Source organism: Rhynchophorus ferrugineus, unplaced genomic scaffold (assembly GCF_030347505.1).
Source record: "Rhynchophorus ferrugineus isolate W39M unplaced genomic scaffold, kcgeb_rfMv2 rfM2, whole genome shotgun sequence".
Classification (NCBI taxonomy): domain Eukaryota; kingdom Metazoa; phylum Arthropoda; class Insecta; order Coleoptera; family Curculionidae; genus Rhynchophorus; species Rhynchophorus ferrugineus.
Window position 1 is genome coordinate 21618079 of NW_027472581.1, and position 24077 is coordinate 21642155.

Sequence of the window (24077 nt, forward strand, 5' to 3'; positions counted from 1 at the left end):
TTCAGTGTTTAATGTTACCAACTTAATCGTTTTACACTAAAATTGGCACCCAACTAGAAACAAATTGCCTTACGAATAATTGAAACTATTTAGAAACTTTCATTGTCTTTAGACTTTGAGCAAAATCCGTTATTTCTCAATAGTGGTGTAGACACCGGACCAATTTTAAACACGGAATCATGAACCAGAAAAGTCTAGAGGCAATGAACTGATAGAAACATGTGCCATGACACCGCATGTTCTGTTGCATCTTAATTGGTATGGGTGTGATTTTTATGTATCTGTTCAGCAGCTTACCCTGCAGTTTATGGCCAATTCCCTCAGGCCATTCCTCCACCCGTATCAGCGATAGCCCCGGCCCAGCGAGAAGGTAAGAAATCGACGCATTCCTGAAACCGTAAATTAGTCAAACTATTGACTAAAGCTAACACTAATCGAACCCAATCGGAGGGCACTCCTATCGAAACGGTTCAATGTTTTCGTCGTGTTTTATCTAACGAAATAATAAATAACATAACCTCAATCGCGTTTGTCCAACTACATCAAGCAAGCCGCGCATGCAATCGTCGACAAGGCGAACTTAATATCATAATTCGAAGCCCATCTGGTGAAATTCGTAGTATCATAAATTCACCCGAAAACGACGAAAACATTCCTTTTCCGTAGAATTGCCCGCTTGACTAATTTACCCCCAAAGTCTGTTATAATATTCCGTTAAGCACTTACGCAGCCTTAATAAAGATAACGTGTCGCTTAACACGCTTAATTTATTCATTGCGGCGTGGCTCAGTTTCCTTTTATTATTTACACAGAGTTTAACGGTTTCAAAACAACACTAACTGCTAGGAATGGCTATAAAAGGAGCATTTTTTCGTTACCGCCTCTAAATCACCGTCATAATTATTGTTTAATTTACTTCCCCGTCGTTTCTATGAATATTTCATTAAATGAACGTTCGCTCACTTCATTACGTGGCGCGGTGCCTCTTTCTGTTACGAAATTAGGTGTGGTACTTAATAATAAAGGATTGCTGTGAGAATCCATCGATGAAACTTGATTGAAATCGAATTGTGCAAGTTGGCGTTGAATGTATGAACAACACTCAAACAAAAGTTGAACAAGATACTACTGTTCAGAAGGCTGTTCAACTATAAGCACTTGGCCTCCCACCCTCAGTACTGACATAGTATGTTCAATCTTGAGAAAAAAGCGTAAAATAAATGTTGTAATGAGAAGTTATTTTATTATCAATCAAATCTTCAGCTTTCAATCATTCCTTTGATTTACCACTTGTTGCTGTTAATAACTCATAACAAAACACTTTAACTTTCATGAAAAATCGTGGGGTACAATAAATATTTTTTCAAAAATACGTTTCCAATGAAATAGGAAAAAGTGTTTGAGATTCTAAGATCGAAGATGAGCAAAAAAGACAGTATTTCTACTGCCAAAACCTGGCATCACTAGGAGGCCCACGTCACGCAAAGGCCAAAGTACATGAGATCAGATGCTTGAGACAAAACTGTATGCTTCCCTTCGAGGGCTATGAATTAACCAATTGACAAGTCCAAAGAAAAAAATCAACATTATTTCGATATCTCTTATTTTGACTGGTTTCCAAAAAAAACACTGATGGTAAAATTAATGAAAAATGTGTTCAAAAAAATAGATCAAAGAACAGATTATTTAGATATGTCTTATTTTCATTTACCTGTAAAAGATAAGTAACACTGTGATGTGCTTCATGAAATTCTTGTAACAAATCTGTATGTATTTCATCGACGTTACAATAAGATAATCAAGAGTGAGACGAAAAACAGATTCAAGGAAACAGATCAAAGAATAGATTAGATATATGCATGTTATATTTAGATATGTCTTATTTTCATTGACTTAGACCAAAGAAATTACACTGTGAGGTGATTGATGATCATCGTGACAAGAACTAATGAAAATGGAAATATTGATTGATAACTGAAGATAAAATAACATTTACATTCTGATTAAAAAGAACGTTTTATTTTTCACTTAAAAATCCTTCAAAATTAAATACTATACCTAATATATAAAACAGTGTTGTATATAATCGAAACAATTGGTTATTTTATGATATGCAGCTTTCCTTCCAATTTTACTTCCTAAATTATCATCTGATTTATATTCTAATCTATAAATAAAAGTTATTGGATAAAATATTTCGTTATGCGATATTCGGTGCTGCTATATAATTGTTTATAGTCCATGTAATGAAATCATGCAATGCACCTCATTAATATTGCCGCATCAACTTCGAATTTTAATTTACAAGGATTGCCGATTTATAACTTCTAACTAGTATGTTATAACACTAATATTTTAAAGATTTTTAGACACACTTGACAACATGGTCCACGCAAAATTTTATAAACTAAATCGGTTACATGTTCCAATGCATGTTAAAATAGATTATATTTTATAATGTTATTTTTGTTTCACATTAGTATTTTGTTGAAAAAATCAAAATAAACGAAAAGTTAAATTTGGTGCGGCAACGTTGCATTATAAATTTTAATGACGTGCATTGGCTATTTTATTTTCATTGGAAGAACTGTTTGTGTTGATGTCCATAATTAATTTAAAAGCTATATATTAACAACAGAAATTAATCATGATGATTCAACAAATGAGATGATAAACTTGACAAATAAAGGAATATTCTAACTGATATTTGGAATCGAATTCTAATTAGTAAGTGACAAATATTTCCTTTTAGCCTATTGAGAGCGAAACACGTTATATGTTGAATATTTATGCGATAAAATCAATGTTGCATTTGTCCCTGGATATATATATATCAGACTTAAATGTTTTATATATGTTGTTAAATGTCTAATAATTGCACGATACATAGAAATTAACTAGATAGTTGCCTCAGTACGAAGATGTTACCTCCTTTATCGCTTTATTTATTATCGATGTGACTAAATGTTCCTCTTAAAGTATTGGGGCACTGGAAGAAAGAAATGTAAAATTTGTAAAGATATTTATTTGTTAGTCGTTGACGTTTAGTACATAGCTTTAGCATTATAGCGCAGAGGAATCGTTCGAATCGAATTCGAAAAGATTTAACGTTAGAGATAACAAGAATTTTGAGTTGCATCGACTATAATGTTTTTATCTTTTTTCAGCTTACCGTATTATCGACAATCTAGGCAAGTATTTTTCGCATTCCTTTCTTCCATTCATTCAAACTGCACGAGTTTTCTTGTTATCTGTTATGGATTTTGACGAGAGATCAATATACGTTTTATTTAGATTTAACTACATGATAAAATGTCATTATTTCATTCACGTAGACAATCATCAGTAGCAAGAAATGGAAACGATACAATTTTAATAGTTATTTTATTATCTTCTTATTTTAGGGATATTTAATTTTAAGGAACTATGTCCCGATACATGTCATTAAATAAAATTAATTAATAACCAGTTTTATTTAACACATTAAGTCCTCATTCTAATAACAATGAAATAATACATGCATTCTAAAGTAAGTAGGATTCATCAAAATACATCCATTCATTGATAACAAAATATATATAAGAATCAATATTTTTTGACCAATATTTAGTAGTAGTTATAATATGTGAAAGGGTTCAGAAAACAAGAAAATAACCATTATTAAGAAGAACATACTGTTTAAGCGGCGATACTAAGCGACACTTAGGATAAAAACAGACTAACCCATATGTCTCACTCGTTCAAAAGTAGATGACCGGATAGTCTGAATCATATCACATAACATATATAGTTACAAGAAGATATGATGATGAGAGTAGGATTAGGTGAGAGTTAGGGTTTGCAATGCTGGCTTCTTAAATTCCCCAATAATCGAAGTAAGACCATCACACTTTTTATGTTTGGGTCCAAGTATTCTACCGCAATGTTTTTAAGGCGAAGCAACGTACCCCAGTCACATTCAGCATCAATGTTATCTTCATGAAGTTTAAGCCCATGTTTATCAAAATCAAGCCATGCTTTGCCACTTGTCGTCTAATTTTTGTACTAACAGAGACTTCTAAAGTACTGAAAATCGCTTCAAAACTGGTACCAGTAATTTAATTTATATATATTGAGCTTCTGATGGACCTACATCGGGTATAAAAAACATAGATCGCTGAAATTTTATTCACTTTGGTCGTTATAAGCTTTGATCCCTACTTTCTCCAGCGTTTAATCCATTGTATACTTCACCTAAACCTAGAAAATGTGTTGAAGTTAGTAGACAGCGTTTTCAAAATATTATCTACCTCTGGTTTCAATTTATAAAGAAAATCTCCCTTCCGATTCAAACAAAGAATTGAAAATCATTAGCAGTAAAAGTGCATAAGTCATGAATTCTAAATATTCCACAGTGAACTGGTTGTTCATTATAATCAGCATTTCTTCAGTAGACTTTGACAGACAAGAACATATGATTTATATCAAATAGGCTTTTAATGGAATGTACTGTAGTATCACACAGTCTACCACGCTTTAGCGAGTACCATCGGATTTAAGCTGTTGTGAAGATTTTATGATGCACCACTATGAATAAAATGTAAGTATTTGGAGTTCCTGCAGACATGTTTAGAAGCAAACAATCGATATTATATTTACAATGAGATGTCAAAATCCCCGCAATATTCCCACACAATAGATAAATAACCAATCAATATAAAATTTCCCCTAGTTTGGGAAATTCCTCACAAGCTGGCAACGCTGGATGAGAGTGGTTATGAGTGAAATTTTCAGATCAGTAGATATCCGTAAATATTCTGAAAATGTTTAAGTTTTGAAATAAATATGTAGATATTCGGAGTTATTGTAGAAATATTTCGAACGAAACTATCGATACAATATTTACAATGAGATATCAAAATCCCAGCAATTTTACTGCACATTGGATAAATCACCAATCGATATGAATTTTCCCCTAGTTTGGGAAATTCCTCACAAGCTGGCAACGCTGGATGAGAGTGGTTATGAGTGAAATTTTCAGATCAGTAAATATCCGTAAATATTCGGAAAATTTTTAAGTTTTGAAATAAATATGTAGATATTCGGAGTTATTGTAGAAATGTTTCGAACGAAACTATCGATACAATATTTACAATGAGATGTCAAAATCCCCGCAATTTTACCGCACAATACCAATCCCAATAACTCCCCAATCAGCATGATATTCCCCGCAGATTGGGGAATTTTCACAAGTTGGCAACGCGGGATGAGAGTGGTTATGAGTGAAAATCACGAAAATTTAATGAAAATTAATTTAAATACCTCCAAAACATTATATTTCCTTCAATAATAATACCTGTCTGATTTAATACCATGTGATTTTTACATATTCGAAAAAATATTTTTAACGTATATTTTTTACTACTCCATAGAATTTTTCATTAAATAAGAAAATTTTACATAGTAGACATGGGTTATTTTGAAAAAATCTACCTTACTTTAGAATGCACCTACTAAAATCAATGTGCTCCACAAGAAAAATGCATGTTTATATTCCGAAGTAAGCTTCAGTTCGATGTCATTTTATCATTTTGCACAATGCCGTTTGTTCCGAAGAATCAAAAACAAAACCGATCAGTTTACTCGATGACGTCGATCTCCGCCCTGCTATATCGAAACCGACGAAAACATCTGAGGTTCTTTTTTTTCTATCGCAGGCTGCTCGATATCTGGACCGGAGGGCTGTAATCTATTCATCTACCATTTGCCACAAGAATTCGGCGATGCAGAACTTATGCAAATGTTTTTGCCCTTTGGCAACGTAATCAGCTCTAAAGTATTCATTGATCGTGCCACCAATCAAAGCAAGTGTTTCGGTAAGTAGAATTCCCATCGGCCGCGATGGATATATTGTAAATTATAATTTGGCTAATGTTATCTGACGTTGGGGTAGCAGAAAATGGAAAAAAAAGAAAATTAAACCGAGTACCCTGTTAAATATTTGAATACATTATACTGTAATAATCTTAATTTTTGTTTTTTTCTTCTACGCCATCAAAAATATATTAATGCAAATAAGATATTGGGTTGACATAAAACACTGACGAATATCGATTGTTAATATTGCTATATTTTCATATTTTAACATTGATGATGATTTAAAACTGATTTAAAAAAGCTTTTGATGAAATATTTACTACCAGTAGTGCTAAATACAAGAACATATAAGCAACCGAGCATCTGCCACACAGAAATTATCTGACACTACAGTCTATCCGAGCATGTTCAACTATAAAACCGTGTTATTTTATCAAAAAAAAAATTAATACCTTCCAGATGTTAATCACTGACACATCCCCTGACAAACGCGGCAGGACACGTTGGATCTTAAAGGCCTATTTCGCTGCTACCGATATCAGAATTATTTGAGGAACTGCTCTTAAAACATATTCAAGCATTTATAGCAATACCAGATTTCCAGTTTGGATTTCGAAATCACCACTCGTCAATCAACCAAGTGCACAGAGGAACAGAAGCAGACAAAACAGGAACAAAACAGAGTTACAGAGAAGACATTCGAAGAAAATAAATACTTCCCAGGATGTCGACTATCTACCTATCAAAATGAGCAAATTGCTCCCGCGGAATTACTGTCGACCGCTGGAGTCATATATTTTAGAAAGAAAAATGCAGAGTCTTGCCTGAAGGAACATTCTTAACAGTTAAACCTATTTCGGCTAGATTTTCCCAGGGTGATGGCTTGGGACCACTTCTTATCTGCTCTACGCTGCTGATGTCCCGACAACAATAGAAACAGAACATTTGCCGACTACACAGTCATCATGACAAAAGATATATGTCTATGATAGATATATGTTTATAAGTCTAATATCTAATATATCTAACAATAGAAACAGAACATTTGCCGACTACACAGTCATCATGACAAAAGATATATATATATATATATATATATATATATATATATATATATATATATATATATATATATATATATTCTCTATAAGATATATTTCGATAATAGATTAAATTGGAAACATCATTTTAGACAAAAAGCAGAGCAGATTAAACCCAAAGTCAAGCAACTGTACTGTTTAGTCGGAAGATATTCTCTGCTTGACCTAAAAACAAAAACATTGGTTTAACAGTCAATCATAAACCCAATTTGAACCTATGAGATGCAAATATGGGGTTGCCCTAAAACATCAAACCAACTAGTAATCCAGAACAGCCGAAACAACGTTCTACGATTAATTACCAATGCCTATCGCTACGTAACCAACGCAGCTGCGTGATGACCTCGAAATTAAACAGATATACGAAGTGATCAAAGATTTGGTCTTAAAACATAATTTTGCTAAATCACAGCAAGATGGAAGCAATACAGCTACTGGACAAGACACAAGAAATCAGAAGTTTGAAGCGAACCAAACCACACGAACTTGCTTAGTGTATAAGTGTATAAGTTCTTAACTTTAGCTTAAGTAGTTTAGTTTTATTTTAATTTGGCAATACGTACTTATGTATTAATCCCGTACTCGCCTTGGTTGTCTATTATAGCAAGTACAACAAAACCATATTAATAAATTAATTTATAAGTTAAGGTTGTACTAACCATATCTATTAAAAATGTAATTAATAACAAAAACTTACTACATATGGACTATTTAAAAGTATTTTAAGGCTTTATTTTAGATCATTGTCAGCCTAATATCCACAGTTTCAAAATTCTAACTGTAAATAGACAGACGTCATAAAAAATTAAGTTATTTAGTTTACGTTATCTAAGAACAACATAATCGTTCAAAGTAAGTTTCTCTTAAAAAAGTTTGTTTGATAACCAAATTTGTGCGATGGTTGTGTTGATCAAGAGGCATTAATGTGGATAAGACATTAACTACTGCTGCTCAATGAACATTAAAAATATAAGCTGTCCCAATATATAAAAATGCATTTATATTACTGCCAACCCAATACTATATTTGTTGTAATGCAATCAAATATATCATTATTTTTTGATATATGCAACCCTCCTTGCAATCAAAGGAACATTATTGGTATTTCTTGATTTATTTACAGGTTTTGTCTCATTTGACAACCCAGCCAGCGCCCAAGCAGCCATCCAGGCAATGAATGGATTCCAAATCGGCATGAAACGCCTCAAGGTTCAACTGAAACGACCCAAAGACGCCAACAGGCCCTACTAACCCTCAGGTCATCCAGCCGACCTCCTCGAGAGGTCCTTTAGCCGCCAATAGTATACTAGTTACTTAGTTTGTATTTAATTCAAAGTGGAGAACCCATACTATGGAGAAGCGTACCCGGCGAAGATGTCCCGAGCGCACCCGGGGAACCCTAACGCACCGCGATCCCTTAACTCTTCTTGGTTTGATAGCCAAACGATATTCCTGGTTTCTTAAAAATGTTAATATTGAGAAGCCTTCAACTCAAACCGAATTATACTGAACATAGTAAGAATAGTGGTAGTCGTAGGTATAAAAGGAGGTTTTTCAAACACCTTCTCGACATATTATATATGATCTAGGCTTTTATTGATATCATTCTCATCAAAATCGACACAAAAATCTATTCATTCAAAACATTGAGTATATTTAGTTGCCTAACGTAACGTTAGCTAGTTTCAAATAGGCTTTCTTGGCAATCCTGTTAATTCTAAACAAAATATTTACACCTTTCAAACTGATTTAGGTTCTATGCAACCAAACATTCTTTCCACTTGTCAAAAATGTAAATAAATTTTTGTATAAAACAAGGACAAAAATAATATTGTTTTTGTTAAGTTATTTAGTTGCGCGGATGATATTGCACATAATTATATTTTCCATTACGGCCAGTAGATGTAATATATCATTAAATAGCCGTAGAATTCAGATGAATATATTTTTGTTGGCTTGAATATCATAAAACTTTAAGCGGGACCGTTTATTTGGCTATCAAACTATTCGAGAAATTCCAAATGGGCTGTGAATACTAAACAAATCAGTGTTGATTGTACAGGCCGTTTTGTCTTCTCGTATTCGTAAAAAAATGTGTAATAATTGCTATTTTGAATACTGCGCTAATATGTTTGTAAGTATTATAAATAGTGTGTGTTTAACTATAATAAAAGAAAAAAATAGACGTTGGTCGCGATAGGGTTTCCCTTTGATCCGATGCCAAAATAAGAAAAAAAAGCGATATATTATTGAAAAAAAAAGCCGGTTGCGCGAATTGTGATTTTGTTTCTAGTCACAAATCAGCTCGGGGCATATCTTGTTAATAACAAAATAAAAAAAAAACAAAATGTATAAATTTAAAGATAACGTGGTTCCGCATCTGTTATATCAGTCCTAAAGAGAGCCGCGAAAGGGCGCGCGCGCTTTGTCGTCGTTTGTGATTGAAAAACAAAAGATTCACGTCAAGGACAACTGAGATAGATTCGGAATTGCAGACAATTGAATCAACAATACTAACAAAATAGTGTAAAAATTTCTACTATAAAGTTTAAGCATAATCCATAAACTGTACCAAGTATATATTAATCTGTAAATTTCTAGAGGTAGTACTTTCTTAGGTTAGACTTGAAATTTGGATCTGCCCCACCACAAGTCGGGTGTGTGCCATTTTATCGATTTTAGAACAATGCGTTCTCAAGTTTATGAATTTTATCAAATTATAAGTTTATATTATATTATTATATATCAAATGCCAGTTGAGCGTATCTCGCCAGACTAGTTGTTAATTAAAAAAAAAGTTAGTTTTCGCTTTTGCGGGCTAGGCAAAGGTAATCACGGGGCGAGCCATGTAAACTCTTTGAGGCTTGATCTCACTTCGGTCTTCTTCTTCGTTTCTTGCTGTTATTTCGTGGTCTTAAACGGAAGTAAAAAGGAATACGATACAATCATATTTTCAAGGTCATACGTGAAACTAGGACAGTATTATTTAATTAAAGAAGTAATGTGATTTCCATTTTTATTGGGGTATTCCATAATAAAATTCACCTTATTCATTTCTATGAATGTTCTAGAAAATATATGTAAATATTTACAATACTCAGCAAGTATTGTTAATATATTTCTTATACACGCTAAATTTTATCATCTTGATAATTTCTATTAGATATCTATTGAACAAAAATTTGACAATAGAATTAGAATTAAAATAATTTAATAATAATAATAGTTCTAATAGACATCCACCGAATAAACTTGAACAAAATAATGGTTTTGCTTGGTATTAAAATATAAAAAAAGTACGCAACCAAATATTTCACAACATATTCTTTGAACGCTGAAAGCTTATACACAACATGGTGTTTTGTCTCAAAGCTCGAATAAGACAAGTTTTATTATGGAACGACTCAAGATAAAATATGACGATAGCCAGCGCAGGGTGTTCCGACTTTGTTTTAATCGCGGACGTATTGGTCATCCGGGCATTTAATCGATAATAACCAGCCACCTGCAAACGTTGACATATCAAAACCAACTAATTTCGCCACATCCGGAAAATGTTTCAGATTAATTACAAGAATCGATTCTACGTGAAATTCGCAAAGTACAAATTTTGATTTCGGTACGTTGTTGATAAAGAAAATATGGTACAAATATCTTATAAATCAAAAGAGATTCTTTAGACGACGATAGTTAAATGTTAAACAGACACCCTGCTGTTTATTACGCCTACCAAGTTCTTTGAACTTGAACTGCTTACCTCTATAGTCCTTTCAGATTTCATTTACGTCAGTATAGAAAAGCAAGGTGATTTTTCCATTTACAGACAATTTATTATGTAATTTCTACCTGATATGCTTCATATTTTGATAATATTTTATGATTCTATGATAAAAAAAAGTTAGCAAAAACCTTAATTCTAAAATCTAACCTCAAACTATCATCATCTGACACCTTAAGGCCTGTTAACCAATTAAGACCCTCGTATATCGTTATAAGAGTATCGTCATGGCAACTTGATGGCGACTAAAATGCAATCTGAACAGACTTTAGAGGTGTAATCTCATTTTCCGAGCTTATTCTGTACACTAGCTTAAGGAACTGTATCATGTACTATCTCAAAGTTACACTGCCCGCCCAATACCACTCACTAGTCAAATTATTCGGCCTCTTGGCTGCAGATTAGTTAATAATTTTAGGATTAATTTTAGTCCTAAGGCATATATACTTAGTGAACATAATATATATTGAACATAACATATGTAGAGATATTTATATGTATTAAGAACGTATATTTTTTCTTTCTTTTAGGTTTTCCTGGTTCTAGTCTTTTCTCCATTTGTTTTAGATTTGTATTCGCGTTTGTTGGCTGAAAACTGATGTGCAATATTTTTAGAGAACGACTGACGTTATATCGTTAGAGAAGAATCGTACGACGTTTCGGTTGTTGAGTTTGTTTTGAGTTCGCGGGTGCATTGGAAAAAGTGACCAGAAGCATATCATTTTTGTTTTCATCCTGTTGTGGTAGGGAATACACCATCCTTTACTTGGTATTGTTGTTCCCTCCTTCTACAAGTCGTTCGACATATCTCCTCTGACAAGACGTGTTAGTAACCGTGACGTTTCCCTTTCTTTCTCACCCCCCTCCCCCTCACCCCATAATAGGATGTAACGACGGTCTTGCGTCCAGTAATCCCTACCATACACCCAATGTTTATACATGTATATGAATAATGATATGATAATACTAAACGTAATTATATATGTACATATATACCAAGAACTTAAAGTATTGTTGTATACGTTCTAATCTCTTGTATCAGCACATGCTAATAACAATTTTAAAAATCAACATTGAATGACAATAAACTTTAAAAAAGTAAATTCCTCATAACCAAAAATAATATGCTTTCATCGACTTTATCCTGAACCTGGTGTTGTCCCTTTTTTCGTCAATGATTATAGTTATGTCCGTTATGTCTAAGGAAGCGTAAATATTTAGCATTTTCGATCGATAACTTAACCCAGAACCCATAGAACAAAACAGTACCTACGTGATGACTTAAAACCATACACACTCTTTCTTTCCACTGAGGTACTATCCGAATGGGTTGACAAAGCGGACACAATGTTTTCGCTTCGAATACGTTTACGTTAAACGCTGTAGGGAATTCCTCATTAATGTTTGGTTGCCTAAAACGAGCCTATCCGAACATAGGAGTTCGAAATTGTAAATATTGAGCTTTAGATATTTTTTATAAATAATAAACGTAGGATAAATTTTGAGAGTTGGAGCTTTTTACAATGTATTTAAAAGAAATAAGGACGATCGTTTCGTGCAGTATTATCGATACAGACGTTTTTAATGATGAGAGATTTTTAAAAACCAAAATGCTATATAGTACAAATAATCGTAGCAAAATGGTTGATAGAGTTTATTTTAAAGTGAGCACAAAGTACGTTACTAGCGCACAAGTGATTGCGGAAACAGGTCATTAAAACTAGACGAAAAAAATAAGTAAAACGTGTAAAATTAAGATTAAATCATATTATTAGCTTAGATATAAAGTATATAAAGGACTGTCTGCGTTTAGGCAACCAAATATATTCCGAAGTTTTCGCGCTAAAAGACTAACCAAACCTGATCGGTGTTTGGCTGCTCTACTAAGAGAAAAATCTTTTTATACGAAGAAGAAATATTAAAAAAATCTGACATTTTTCCCAATCAACATAAGTGTTTAAGGAAAAAAAAACACACGGAGAACATTAACAAGAGGGTAGTAAAAATGAAATTTTATCTTAGACAAGAAATAAGATAAAAACAAATGGCCTACGACAAATGTTTAAGGGATATGTAAATTAATCAATAAAAATGAAATAATAAACAATAATAAAGAGAAAACACTTACGTCTATTGATGAATAGCAAGTTGTCTCTACCCGCTTGTAAAATCCGTTAGTTAAATGGCGATCGTGATTTAAAGGATACAGGGTATGTTTTTTGCAATTATACGTTGTAAAAGTATCATCTTTGAGGGGGCGGCCAATGTGTTTCGAACCCGTTCGAACATTGAAGTCCGCTATATCTTGGGACCCTCTTTATACGTTTATGCGTAGACCTCAACGGTACCAAGCCCCGTGATACGTGTTATTTATTTCTATCTCTTATAAGTAAATAACTTGAGTCGTATATATTTATAAACAATGTAAATATAGAGCCTGAAATATGTAGACGATGCACCTGGATTAACACGGTAAAAAATTGTGACAGTTGACAGACGACGAATGGTCCGTTCCCATCGTCCGCGTTAATTGTTTTATTAAGGCGTCGAGTTTAGCGGATATTTTTCTTACGGTTAATCGCCAGTTTTTTGCTACATATATTCAATATTATTGTATATATAATCTCAATATATTTGTATAATAAGAATGTGCGTGTCGGTACTGTGGCTTCGAGCTGTTTGACGTTTACCCATAAACAATTCATCTCATTTTGTACATAAGATAATTTTAAACGGGGTCCATCGAGGCGCATTTTTCACGAAACCACAAAAAAAATTCTCTAAAACATGTAGAAAAACCTTAAAAATTCATCGTTTTTCTTCAATGTGAAAAATATAATCATAAATTCCGCTTTTACATGAGATCCTTCGGTTATCCTTTTCCGTTTTTTCGACATTTTAGCTATAATATATATATCATGAATTGGATAAGATAAACGCTTTATAAGTCATTCACGTCGTTCGCTCTAAACTAACCCAAGAATGTTGATGACCCGCCATTAAAACTCATTATATCATGATCTTAAGGTTTATAAGAAATCATTATTTTAGCCATTGAGTAGCATAGAGTAGATAGGTTCTAGTTCTAGGGATTATTTATTATTATAGAGAAAAAAAAAGTATGGCATCTAAATTAAAAGAACGACTAAACACATCACAATTTTTTCAGATGCAATGGTATCCGAATTTAAAATTTTAAAACGATATGTTTTTCACAATCTTACCTTAGAAAGGCGCCGTGCGTGGCGTCCACTGTCAGCAGTGACAGACGGTGACTAGATCCATTGTCACCGCGTTATTCTAAGATAGGATTTGAAATGGGAAGACTTGTGAAACTGACAATAGTTCTTACGTTCATTTCTATGGGAGTATTCCGCATAACTAACTTACGTCACATGATCTTATATACGGATTGTGGTACTCATATATATACCTTCACATTTTACTCGCATAATATCTTAGGGTTATTTGTTGAATTTTGTTTTAATCCGATAAATTTCTATGAGCAAGGCCATGCTTGACAAAACCAATCCGGATATAATTCCCCAAAAATCTCCCTCGCTCCTTCGACAGGATCACAAGGAACAAGTCAAATAGTAACAAAACCGCCTCATAGAAATGTATTGGCTTTTGCCCAACATACAAGATGCTGGGACCAAACTATTCGTTTTGAATATGCTTGCTCTGAAATCCTAAGACACATCTCTAGTCATTATACATTGTTCATGGTTTACAAAGGAACGTATATAGAGTCAAACAATTTGCTTCATATCATGAATTTGTGTAATATAGTCCAAACATGTACAATTTCTAATGCTGTGCTATAATTACCTATTTTTATATTCTTTCTAGTCTCATAAGTACTTCAGTATATATTTATTTTAAACTAAGTCAGATAGTTGATCTGCAAAGCTTTATTTATTCTATACGTATATATATATTTATTTTATTTATTTATTTAATATTATTAATTAGTACTGATGTAATAAGATTTTTATGCCAAAAAAAAACAAAGCAAACCATATTTTATGATAAAATATTTAATATTACATTGTAAGCCAAGCCAAAAAAAAAACAAGGTTAATTTAGTTTTTATTGATTTTTATATTTATTTGACTTTAACCAGAAATAGGATCAGCTTTATATTGAAATAGAAGAAAATATATATATAACTTGTAATATCTATAGGCAACATTTTATGGTTTATACGCTTTTTACGCAGTATTATATAGATATCTAGTCCTAAGACAACAATGATACTATCAAATTTTATGAGTACCCAGATTTTTAGACGCAAAACTATTTTTTGAATTTCTATGAATGGAACTAAACTGCTCTCGAGACCGTAGTTTTGGATCGTCGCCTTGGTACCAGATCACTGTTGTTGATATATTGTATGTAGATTTACATTTCTGTGTTTTTTGCACATATATATACGAGTGATAGTTTTTTGTTTTGTTCTAATAACATTGTTATGAAATTCAGAAGTGTGATAAATTATTTGTTAAAATATCTACAGGTACCCAGAGCGACGAATCCCAAAACTACAGATACATTTCGGGAACGTTCAGAAAGTATATACATAGCCATACTTTGTTGCATGACTTTTATTACATTTTACATTAAATTTACGATAAATAAATTATTAATTATTATTATATTCTATTATAGTAGATTAAAATTAAAATAAAAAGTATTTATAATCTGCTAATCTTGTAATACGATACTGTAAAAACATATTAAATTTAGACAATGAATGCGTAAATCTTTCTATCCATGTACGAAAATTATCAATATTTTTTTTACATTGTCAATTTTGCTGGTATTTTATATTTACATTACGATTATATTAATTGAGGAAAAAAATCATTAGTTTTACATTGTAACTTTGAATATATCAGGATTTGTACTATACAAACATACAGTACCTTTGCTGTAAATTGACTAAAAAGGATTTACCAGTCTACAAAAAAACATGTTACCAGTGATAGTACTCGAGTGAGTGGTAATTGGAAACACTATGCTAGGCAGAAAAACTTTTAACAAGCACACTGATAGTAATAATAACCTTAAAAGTTGCTCCTTAACAACGAAAACTAAATAAAAATAAATAAGTTGTATCAAACAGCATTTGTACCCAAATATATATATTTCATCACTTACTCGAGGACTACACAGAGCTATGCTCAAAAGTCTATAATAAACATAATCTATTATTAACTGGAAACCCTTAAACGTCACCTCTTATTTATTATATTTATTACTATTACTAACTTTTTAATCCAAATGAATCCCAGTCAGACTTGTGTGGACTATTATAAATAAAACTTACATGAATTTATTAAGATAAAGTTAAAACATTCTGAATTGGATTTATTTGGTCTGCTATTCAAGTTCATATAAAACTTTATAAAAGAATTATAAATTAATAAAGTTAATATTAACGCATTGTTGTTGTATTATTTCTACATTTGCTACAATTTTAACTGTTTGAATATCTATTTTGTGCCAAATAAAAACTATTTTTATACTTACTAGAAAGCTACTAAATCCCAATATCTAATGCATAATAGAAGAAGCTAATAAAATAGATACATAATGGCGAAAATACTATTGACAAAAATAACAGAAAAGTTTTTAAATTTTCAAATAAAACTGTTAATTTTAAATTCTGAATAAAATGATGTGTATGCAACTTAATATCCACTTCAAATAGTTAACATCATTATTTACAGTTCATTTCTTCATTTTTATTCTAATTTATGGAATATATAGAGTTTTTAGTTTTATAATTAATATTATAATTATAAATATCCTAAAAATTGTCTAAAAGACAATAACTTTTTAATGCATTTAAAAAAAAAAGAAGAAACATTTATGTCAAAACAATACAAGATTTAAAGGTATTTTTGTTACCAATACTTGAGCGAATAGTTAGGAGTATTTTATATACAATGGTAAGCCTTGCTAAATATACATAAATAAGAATATTTTGAATTATTTAAATGAGTGTGAGGTTAGGCTTTGAATGAAGACAAGAAAGAATTGTTTAGAGAGGAACAGCTAAAAAAAAATAATGATGAAAAAATTCAACTTGTGCGGGCCAAAATCGAAGAGAAAAATCGTTTTGGGAATCTAATGCGCTTCATGAATAAACAAAGAAGAGAGCTAGCAGATGAACAAGAAATACAGAGGATAAATGAGCGAAAAGCTAAAAAGGAACTTGAATCTGATCAGGAAATTAAATTGTCTTATGAAGTAGATAACATGAAAAGAGAAGAGATTAGGCAATTGAAGCTTAGGTAGTTGTATATATGAAAATATTTATACATTTTACATATTAACTTTACCTTGTAGGCAGCAATTAAGGGAAAATTCACACGAATTAAGAGATTTAGAGAGAAAGTTGAAAGCAGCATATGTTAACAAAGAACTTGCTGCACAAATTGCTCAAAAAGAGGCTGAAAGGAATAATGAAAAGGTGAGAATATTTCTGTATAAACATTTTATCTAATAAGCATAGTGATTTTCTGCAGATTCGAGAAAGAAGAACTCATGAAATATTACAAAGAGCTGTAATTAAAGAAGAGGAATTGAAAAGGACTTTAGCAGAGGAGGATATAATGAAAAAAGAACAATACAAACAAGAGTTGCAAGAACAAATAATTTTAAGAGAGAAATCTAAACGTTATTTGTATGAAGAATACTTGAGGGAGAAGAAAATGATTGATGATATTATACAGAGAATACATGACGAAGACGAACGTGAAATCCAGGAAAGAATGTGCAAGGTATTTTCAATATTTATCAGTAGTAGTCATTTTAATGATTTTGCTTTAAGATGAAGAGAACACGAGAGGAAATGTTAGCCTTTAAAGTTGCTCAAGATAGATGGAAGCAAAAGAAAAGAGAAGAAATTGAAGAGGAAAACAGGAAAATACAAGAATTTTTGGAAAGAAAAAGTGCAGGGGTGCTGGAAAGGTAATATTCTGTTTACAAAGTTTAATATTTACATATAACACTGTTAAATTGGTAGACTTGAAGAGAAAAAAAAGAAGGAAGAAGCTAAAGCTAAGCAACAAGCAGATCTGGCCCAGAAAATGTATGAGCAAAAGGTAACTTTTCATTATATTTTATTTATTCTAGTTTTTTCAAATAATAGAACAAATATTGGCATCATAAAATTAAAAGGTGCTTTGTGTATTTGTAAAAGTATTCAGGAAGGCATCCGCAGCAATTCTGGAGGGCAGACATTGTCCAAAAGCTTCCAGCAACATTGGATTCTTTAAAACCGAATTTCTATAGTCATGGTATGAGATTTTACCATCTCGGTCTATATCCATTTTTTTCGTTATCACTTCTATCATATCCTAAAAAATCCAATATATTTTCTATATTTCACTGAACAATACTATTTTAACCCTGGCCGATTCTTCTGCATCTTCTTCTCCACTTTGGCTAATCATGGATGACCTTAGTAATTGAAATATGGTATCTCTGGCAAGTATACCATCACCCATTATATCATATACCTAAAAAATGATCATTCAAATTATCAATATCATTGGTTAAGTACATGTGCCATGTATTATTATTTAATCATTAGATTTCTCATGTTTATATTTCCTTATGTTTTTAAGTGAGTTTTTCAGAAAAAGTCAGGATGGTTGTGTAAGAAATGGACTGTAGGCTTCATCAGACAGCCCCAAAATTTTGAATATGTCTTATTTAACTACAATAACATAGACTTTTTCACATTGTCCAGAAACTTAGTCACAACTTCTTGAAATTATATTCAAGCCTCCTTTTGTTTGTACTACTTGGTAATTGGAGGTAACACTGGATCTCCGCAGAGCACCCAACTGTAAACTATTCACTGAATAATACATTGAATGAGGAATTGATGGGTGATGGGGCTTTTTATTATTTTCGGAATTAGCATCAAACCAAATAAGCCATGAATTATTACTTACTGCAAAACAAAATGGTATCTTCTCTTCAAGAGTTCCGCACAAAAATAATGATAAAGTCATAGACAACCAACAATTTTGAATATGTCTTATTTAACTGCAATGACATTATAGTTAGACACTTTCCCATTGCCCAGAAACTTAGTCACAACTTCTTTAAATTATATTCAAGCCTCCTTTTGTTTATACTACTTGGAAATTAGAATCAAGCAAGCGTCAATTTACGAATAAGATCCAAAAAAATATTTTCTTTCAGTTGTTCTGAAAAATAAGCAAATTCTCTTTAAACATAGTTAAAACAATCATCATTTTTAAGCAAAACATATACAATTTTTTTCATTAAGTTCAACTTTATGTATAGTGGTGGTAGAAGAATATTTGTTGGATCTACCAAAGTCTTCTTGCCGGGTGTGAATTATTTTTTTACCATTCACACATAGAACATGGAAACCTTGTATCTTTTGTTGGCCAAACTGCATGGAGGTAACTTAAATCTCCGCAGAGCACCCAACTGTAAACTATTCACTGAATAATATATTGAATGAGCAATTGGTGGGTGATAGAACTTTTTATTATTTTCGGAATCAGCATCAAACCAAACCAAACAAGCCATGCATTATTACTTACTGCAAAACAAAATGGTATCTTCTCTTCAAGAGTTCCGCGCAAAAATAATGATAAAGCCATAGCCCACGTTTCCATTGAAATACAGGAACTAGGTCCTTTATCAATTGCTAAAAATATTCTGTCCATTAAAGTGTCATCAGTCATATCTAAAGCAACATGGAGAACTTCCCTGAATTGAAGTTTAGTAACTCCATCCTAAAATGCATAATACTCTTAGTAAATTTAATAATCTTATATATTCTGTATCAATTACTTGTTTGGGATTTGAAGCTTGTCCATCTTTTTGAAGTTTATAATACATAATTAACAGGCATTCCAATTCCAAATATGAAAAATGCACTCGTTTTTCCAATCTCTGTATTAAATGCTGATTTCTTTTTTTGAGTCTTGTTTCTTCCATAGAGTCCATAGAAATGTCCAGTGGACCAGACATAGCTGGAATAATAATTAATTCATAACGCTGATTTCTTTGGTATTTTTGTGATGGTTACCCCGAGCAACATTTTCCCTTCGTTGTCTGTTAGATTTCTTCTTTAAGAAAATTTTTTTAGCTTTCATCAGAAGATTAAAAGTCTTTAGGAAACCCATTTTCGTATTAATATAACAGAAGTTCCCAAAGAGATCATTGACTTAGTGGACTCACTAATAAAAAATTGGTAAATTGTGACCGAAGAATAGTTTAACACAGATATATAATAATCGTCTGAAAAATATAATTGCTTTTACCTATATAATGACTGATGATTTTAAATGACAATTTTTTGACGGTTTCACTGGAATGCTGAATTTACTGGTGGCTCCAATATGCTTGTTATTGTTATACGATGAGTAATTTTCATTACTATAAATTTAAAAAACACAAAATTAAGAATAATGAATTCAAACTAACTCTTAATCCATTTTTAGCTATGCGAATGGCAGTGTTATCCCTGTTAAAAGCGTTTAAGTCCAATTAGCTCTTTATTGTATAATATATAACTGATGCTTGCCTACGAGGGTAACTTCTGAAGTTTTATCAATCAGTGCCAACTTTGTGTTATAGCATTCAACATTATACATGCTTGTTGTTGTTGTTCAGCAGTTGTTTTTCGCTTGAATCATGTTGTTCATATGAGAAAACATTTTTTTAAGTCGAATAAGATATTAAGCTGGCATAGCAGATAGATGCTTCTGTTTGTTCAGACGACTGTAATATCAAATGATCTGTTTTGTTGAATAAAAGGCTCATTTGCATATACTGCATACAGTATATTTTCGCTTATTTCTTAGGATTCACTTCAATAATATACCCTACTAAACATATGAAGAAAGTATTTCCCTCAAAAAATAGTTGATAGGCATAGCGACAATACAAAATGAATAAATAGTTTATTTGGCCATCTTAATTAAAAAGTAATAATGTCAATGACTGTTTTCGTTTCAATATTGAATTTTATCTATCATTAACTGACGGTTTTATAGATTAAACAAAAAGAACGCGAAGAGATACTCCAACAACTTATGGAAGAGGAACAGAAAGAAGCTCAAGAAATGCGTCATCAAGAAGAGATCGAGAAGAGAATCAGGCAGCGATTGGAATTAAGCCAGGTGCTCTCAATGCAGGTGAAAGAAAAGGAGGAGAAATTGAAGAAAGAATCTGCAGAAGATGCGAAGTGTAAGGATGAGGTAAATATAATTCTTATAGTTTTTATAGTATTTTTTAAAAACATCCGATATTTCAGTTAATGAAACGATTGGCTGAAGATCGCAAGTTAGAGCAAATGTCTGAACAAAAGAGACGCATGAAGATGTTAGAACTACGCCGTGATGTCGAAAATATGATGTTGGAGCGACGACAAAGGAGAGCTGAAGAGATGCAACTACTAATTAAGCTTAAAGAACAAGAAGAAAAGGAAATGGAACAAAGGTAGAGTTTGAAGTATATTTTTTGAAAATTCTTCATGACTAACTAATTTTTGATGTTTTTAGGAAACAAATTATTGAAGAAGAACGTATGATAATGCTGAAAGAGCATGTAAAGAATTTAGTAGGATATTTGCCGAAAGGACTACTGAAACCAGATGATTTACCTTTGTTAGGAAGTGACATAGCTGAAGCTCAGAATCTGTCGTAATACATGAAGTTATATAATAGCAATCATATATTTGTCCACAAGTACTGTGATATAAAAAAAATAATAAAATAGTAAATTAAAAAAATATATAATGACTTAATAGAATGTTGGCATTTTTGTGTGTATTTATATTTTATAATATTATGTATCAGTATTAAAATTATATATTTATCAATTAAAGCTAATTAAGTACTGATTTCTTTCATTTCAGTTAATACTATTTAGACAAATTGTAATATGATATATAGACTGATATTTCTTTCAATTTGGTTTAATGTTAGAATGATTATAATTTTCTTTTAAATTTAATTTAAATTAATAAAAGGAGTTCAAAAATAATAAAAACTTCTGTCAATTCTGTTGGTCAAAAAACAAAGGTCCCTCAGTAGTTCACCTTTAGTGCCCTTGAATAGTCTGTACTAGAACAGCTAGAAGGAAATTTTTAATAGCCCCTCTTTAAAATCATATTTTTGAAATTGGTACAGGGATTATAAAAAACCAATCGTGATTTTGCTCACTTCACAATAAATTCGATTTATTAAAGGTTCGTTTTTAGTTTTAAATTATAAGAATTTCTATTCAATAATCATTCATAGTTAACTAAAACTTTTAGTAAAATGGTAAGTTTTCTTTTTCACCACCACAAAGTGTTTTTAGTGTTAACCTTAATAAAACATATTCCCAAAGAGATCAAGTTAACTGTACATTGTACAGTTGTCTATAGGTACAAATAAAATCACTATATAAATATAAAAGGGTGCCACCATTTTTCTTAATTTAAAATGTCATGTATACTAATCCAAATATCGCTCTAATGTATCAAAATATTATGGATATACCTAGTTATCAATTTCTAGCTGGTCATTAATTTATAATTCACTAATATTAAAATATATAAGTATATACCTAAAATATTTGTTATTGAATGATAAAGGTATTCAAGAAAACTATTAGTTGAAATCATTAATAATAGATGATATACAGCTTCTATATAAAATATTTCTTTACGTTAATATATAACTATATAAACTAAAACCGTCTTACAGTATTTTTTTTTGTTTAAAATGTTCAATGCATGCATTTATTGTATATTGTTATTAAAAGTATATACTAAATGTAGAATATATATATACATAATTGTAAGGAATATTAAACAAGCATGATAGTAATATATAGAGCATGATAGTAGTAATAAAAAATAATATTCATAAATTTACCTTCGCCACAATATCAACAATTCTGCCGCAGCTTTATATTTTTGCATTTACTTAAATTTCTTATGGCATGGTTCTCTAGGGCTCATTTAAGCAATTATTTCCATTATTATTTCAATTATTTACCTAGATAGCAAATCATGTTAGCGTTCTTTAAAAAAGTGGAAAGCTGGCACTAGTGCCATCTCATATCCATGATTTCAAATAGATTTCCCGCTTTCTTCCTGCATCGGAATCCCGGGCGTCCCCGCTCGCGCCTTTGAATCGTATGGTCCGACGAAATGCCGACCTTTTCATCGGGCCACTGCCGCCTCCGACCTCAAAAATGTCCGCTTCTTGTCAATCAGCTGATTATCGTCCGCCATACTCCCTCAACACCGGTTTTCGGTCGTCGTTAATTTTCGACGCTCGACCGCCGATTACGAGTGTCAAGGTGAGACACAACGTGCAGGTAGGAGTAACCTGCTGAAGGTGCACCAATGGGAACGGTCAGGTTGTATCCAATGGCGAATGAGCGGTAGTGTTTACGTTTTGCCTTCGGTCCTCTGGATGTGAGTTTAAGCGAGACTCGCGAATGTGAGGGTGGTTTTTCTCGTTTCCATTACCTATGTCAATTTCGTTAATTAGCGTTTTATTAAGAATAATGTGAAATAAGCTAACGGTGGTGACAGTTCGTTGTCGTGGTGTTTTATGGGTGTTTACAGGGTATTTGAGACTATCGAACAATGTCAACATTTGACGGGTCCTATGGAGGCACCGGGCGACGAAAACAAAGCAAGCCCCAGAGAAAAGGTAAGTATGCGGGCGATACACCAATCAGCTGTTTCTTGTTTGTAAGGGTTAATCCAACCATGTGCGAATGATAACATTGCGCATGTTCCATAAGTATTATTGAATATATTCAAATAATTAGGTACAATATGAATGTTAACATTATAATTTGTAAAATATTATAAAGCATAGAGTTAGATCTAACCCGATTTTTACAATTAACTTTTTGAATTAACTGTTATGTGTTTAACGTGATTGACATCTGTCAACAGGTGGTTTTCACTGACGCATAAAACAAAATTGTTATTGTTATGTAATGAAATTATTAATTTGAGAATTCGAATGCATGAATTTTTAGAATTGAAAACAATATTTTTTAAATTTAAATTAATTTATAATATATAATTTATAATACCTGTTACCCTTATCTAATTCCGAGTATGTATTTATATTAATAGTTTTGGATCCTACCACTGTTTTATGTTGTTGCCTTACAATCTTGCATTTCACGGTAATTTTTTGTTTGTTCTTTGTCGTATTCCAATCGACTGTACCGAAAACTTTGAATCACCAACCATACTCGATATCTGATACCGGGAAATGCATGGCGAGATCAAGGATTGATCCGAAAGGTTATCTCCTAGGTGA

The 24077-nt window shown here is 31.8% G+C and overlaps 3 protein-coding genes across 9 annotated transcripts in view; 2 read left to right on the plus strand and 1 right to left on the minus strand.

The window, feature by feature from the left end:
* Positions 1-12477, plus strand: part of bru3 (CUGBP Elav-like family member bruno 3) — a 251690-nt gene extending 239213 nt beyond the window's left edge. The window contains exons 9-12 of one of the 5 annotated variants that reach the window (XM_076396742.1): positions 293-370; positions 3168-3191; positions 5697-5855; positions 8080-12468. In XM_076396742.1, the coding sequence (XP_076252857.1) occupies positions 293-370; positions 3168-3191; positions 5697-5855; positions 8080-8207 (389 nt within the window). In that variant the 3' untranslated portion in view covers positions 8208-12468. Of the gene's footprint in view, positions 1-289; positions 371-3167; positions 3192-5675; positions 5856-8079 lie in introns of all 5 variants that reach the window. The other 4 variants (XM_076396741.1, XM_076396743.1, XM_076396744.1 and 1 more) reach the window with 4 other exon arrangements.
* Positions 12478-16577: 4100 nt separating this feature from the next.
* Positions 16578-21629, plus strand: LOC143191552 (meiosis-specific nuclear structural protein 1). Its single transcript, XM_076396740.1, has 9 exons — positions 16578-16691; positions 16756-17036; positions 17092-17215; positions 17271-17525; positions 17576-17715; positions 17771-17849; positions 20793-20996; positions 21053-21237; positions 21300-21629. Exons 1-9 carry the CDS (start codon positions 16689-16691, stop codon positions 21442-21444), a joined length of 1416 nt encoding a protein of 471 aa, XP_076252855.1. The 5' UTR covers positions 16578-16688; the 3' UTR covers positions 21445-21629.
* On the minus strand, positions 17851-22922 carry LOC143191554 (calaxin). Of its 3 annotated transcripts, none has more exons than XM_076396746.1 (7): positions 22785-22922; positions 20058-20172; positions 19823-19973; positions 19585-19766; positions 19332-19526; positions 18156-18266; positions 17851-18104 (listed from the first exon to the last, which is right to left on the minus strand). In XM_076396746.1, exons 3-7 carry the CDS (start codon positions 19917-19919, stop codon positions 17919-17921), a joined length of 771 nt encoding a protein of 256 aa, XP_076252861.1. In that variant the 5' UTR covers positions 19920-19973; positions 20058-20172; positions 22785-22922; the 3' UTR covers positions 17851-17918. The 3 variants fall into 3 exon arrangements, with proteins under 3 accessions (XP_076252861.1, XP_076252864.1, XP_076252862.1); XM_076396749.1 differs by having other exon boundaries at positions 22662-22790; XM_076396747.1 differs by lacking the exons at positions 20058-20172; positions 22785-22922 and having other exon boundaries at positions 19823-20051.
* Positions 22923-24077: the final 1155 nt, after the last annotated feature.

Excerpts from the sequence above, each read along its gene's own strand:
- LOC143191552 (XM_076396740.1), top strand. Across the intron at positions 17,716-17,770 it reads AGTGCAGGGGTGCTGGAAAG|ACTTGAAGAGAAAAAAAAGA; the intron begins GTAATATTCTGT and ends TTAAATTGGTAG. Across the intron at positions 17,850-20,792 it reads AGAAAATGTATGAGCAAAAG|ATTAAACAAAAAGAACGCGA; the intron begins GTAACTTTTCAT and ends ACGGTTTTATAG.
- LOC143191554 (XM_076396746.1), bottom strand. The coding sequence starts at position 19,919 with ATGGGTTTCCTAAAGACTTTTAATCTTCTGATGAAAGCTAAAAAAATT. Across the intron at positions 19,767-19,822 it reads AAGGGAAAATGTTGCTCGGG|CTATGTCTGGTCCACTGGAC; the intron begins GTAACCATCACA and ends TTATTATTCCAG. Across the intron at positions 18,105-18,155 it reads ATGCAGAAGAATCGGCCAGG|GATATGATAGAAGTGATAAC; the intron begins GTTAAAATAGTA and ends TGGATTTTTTAG.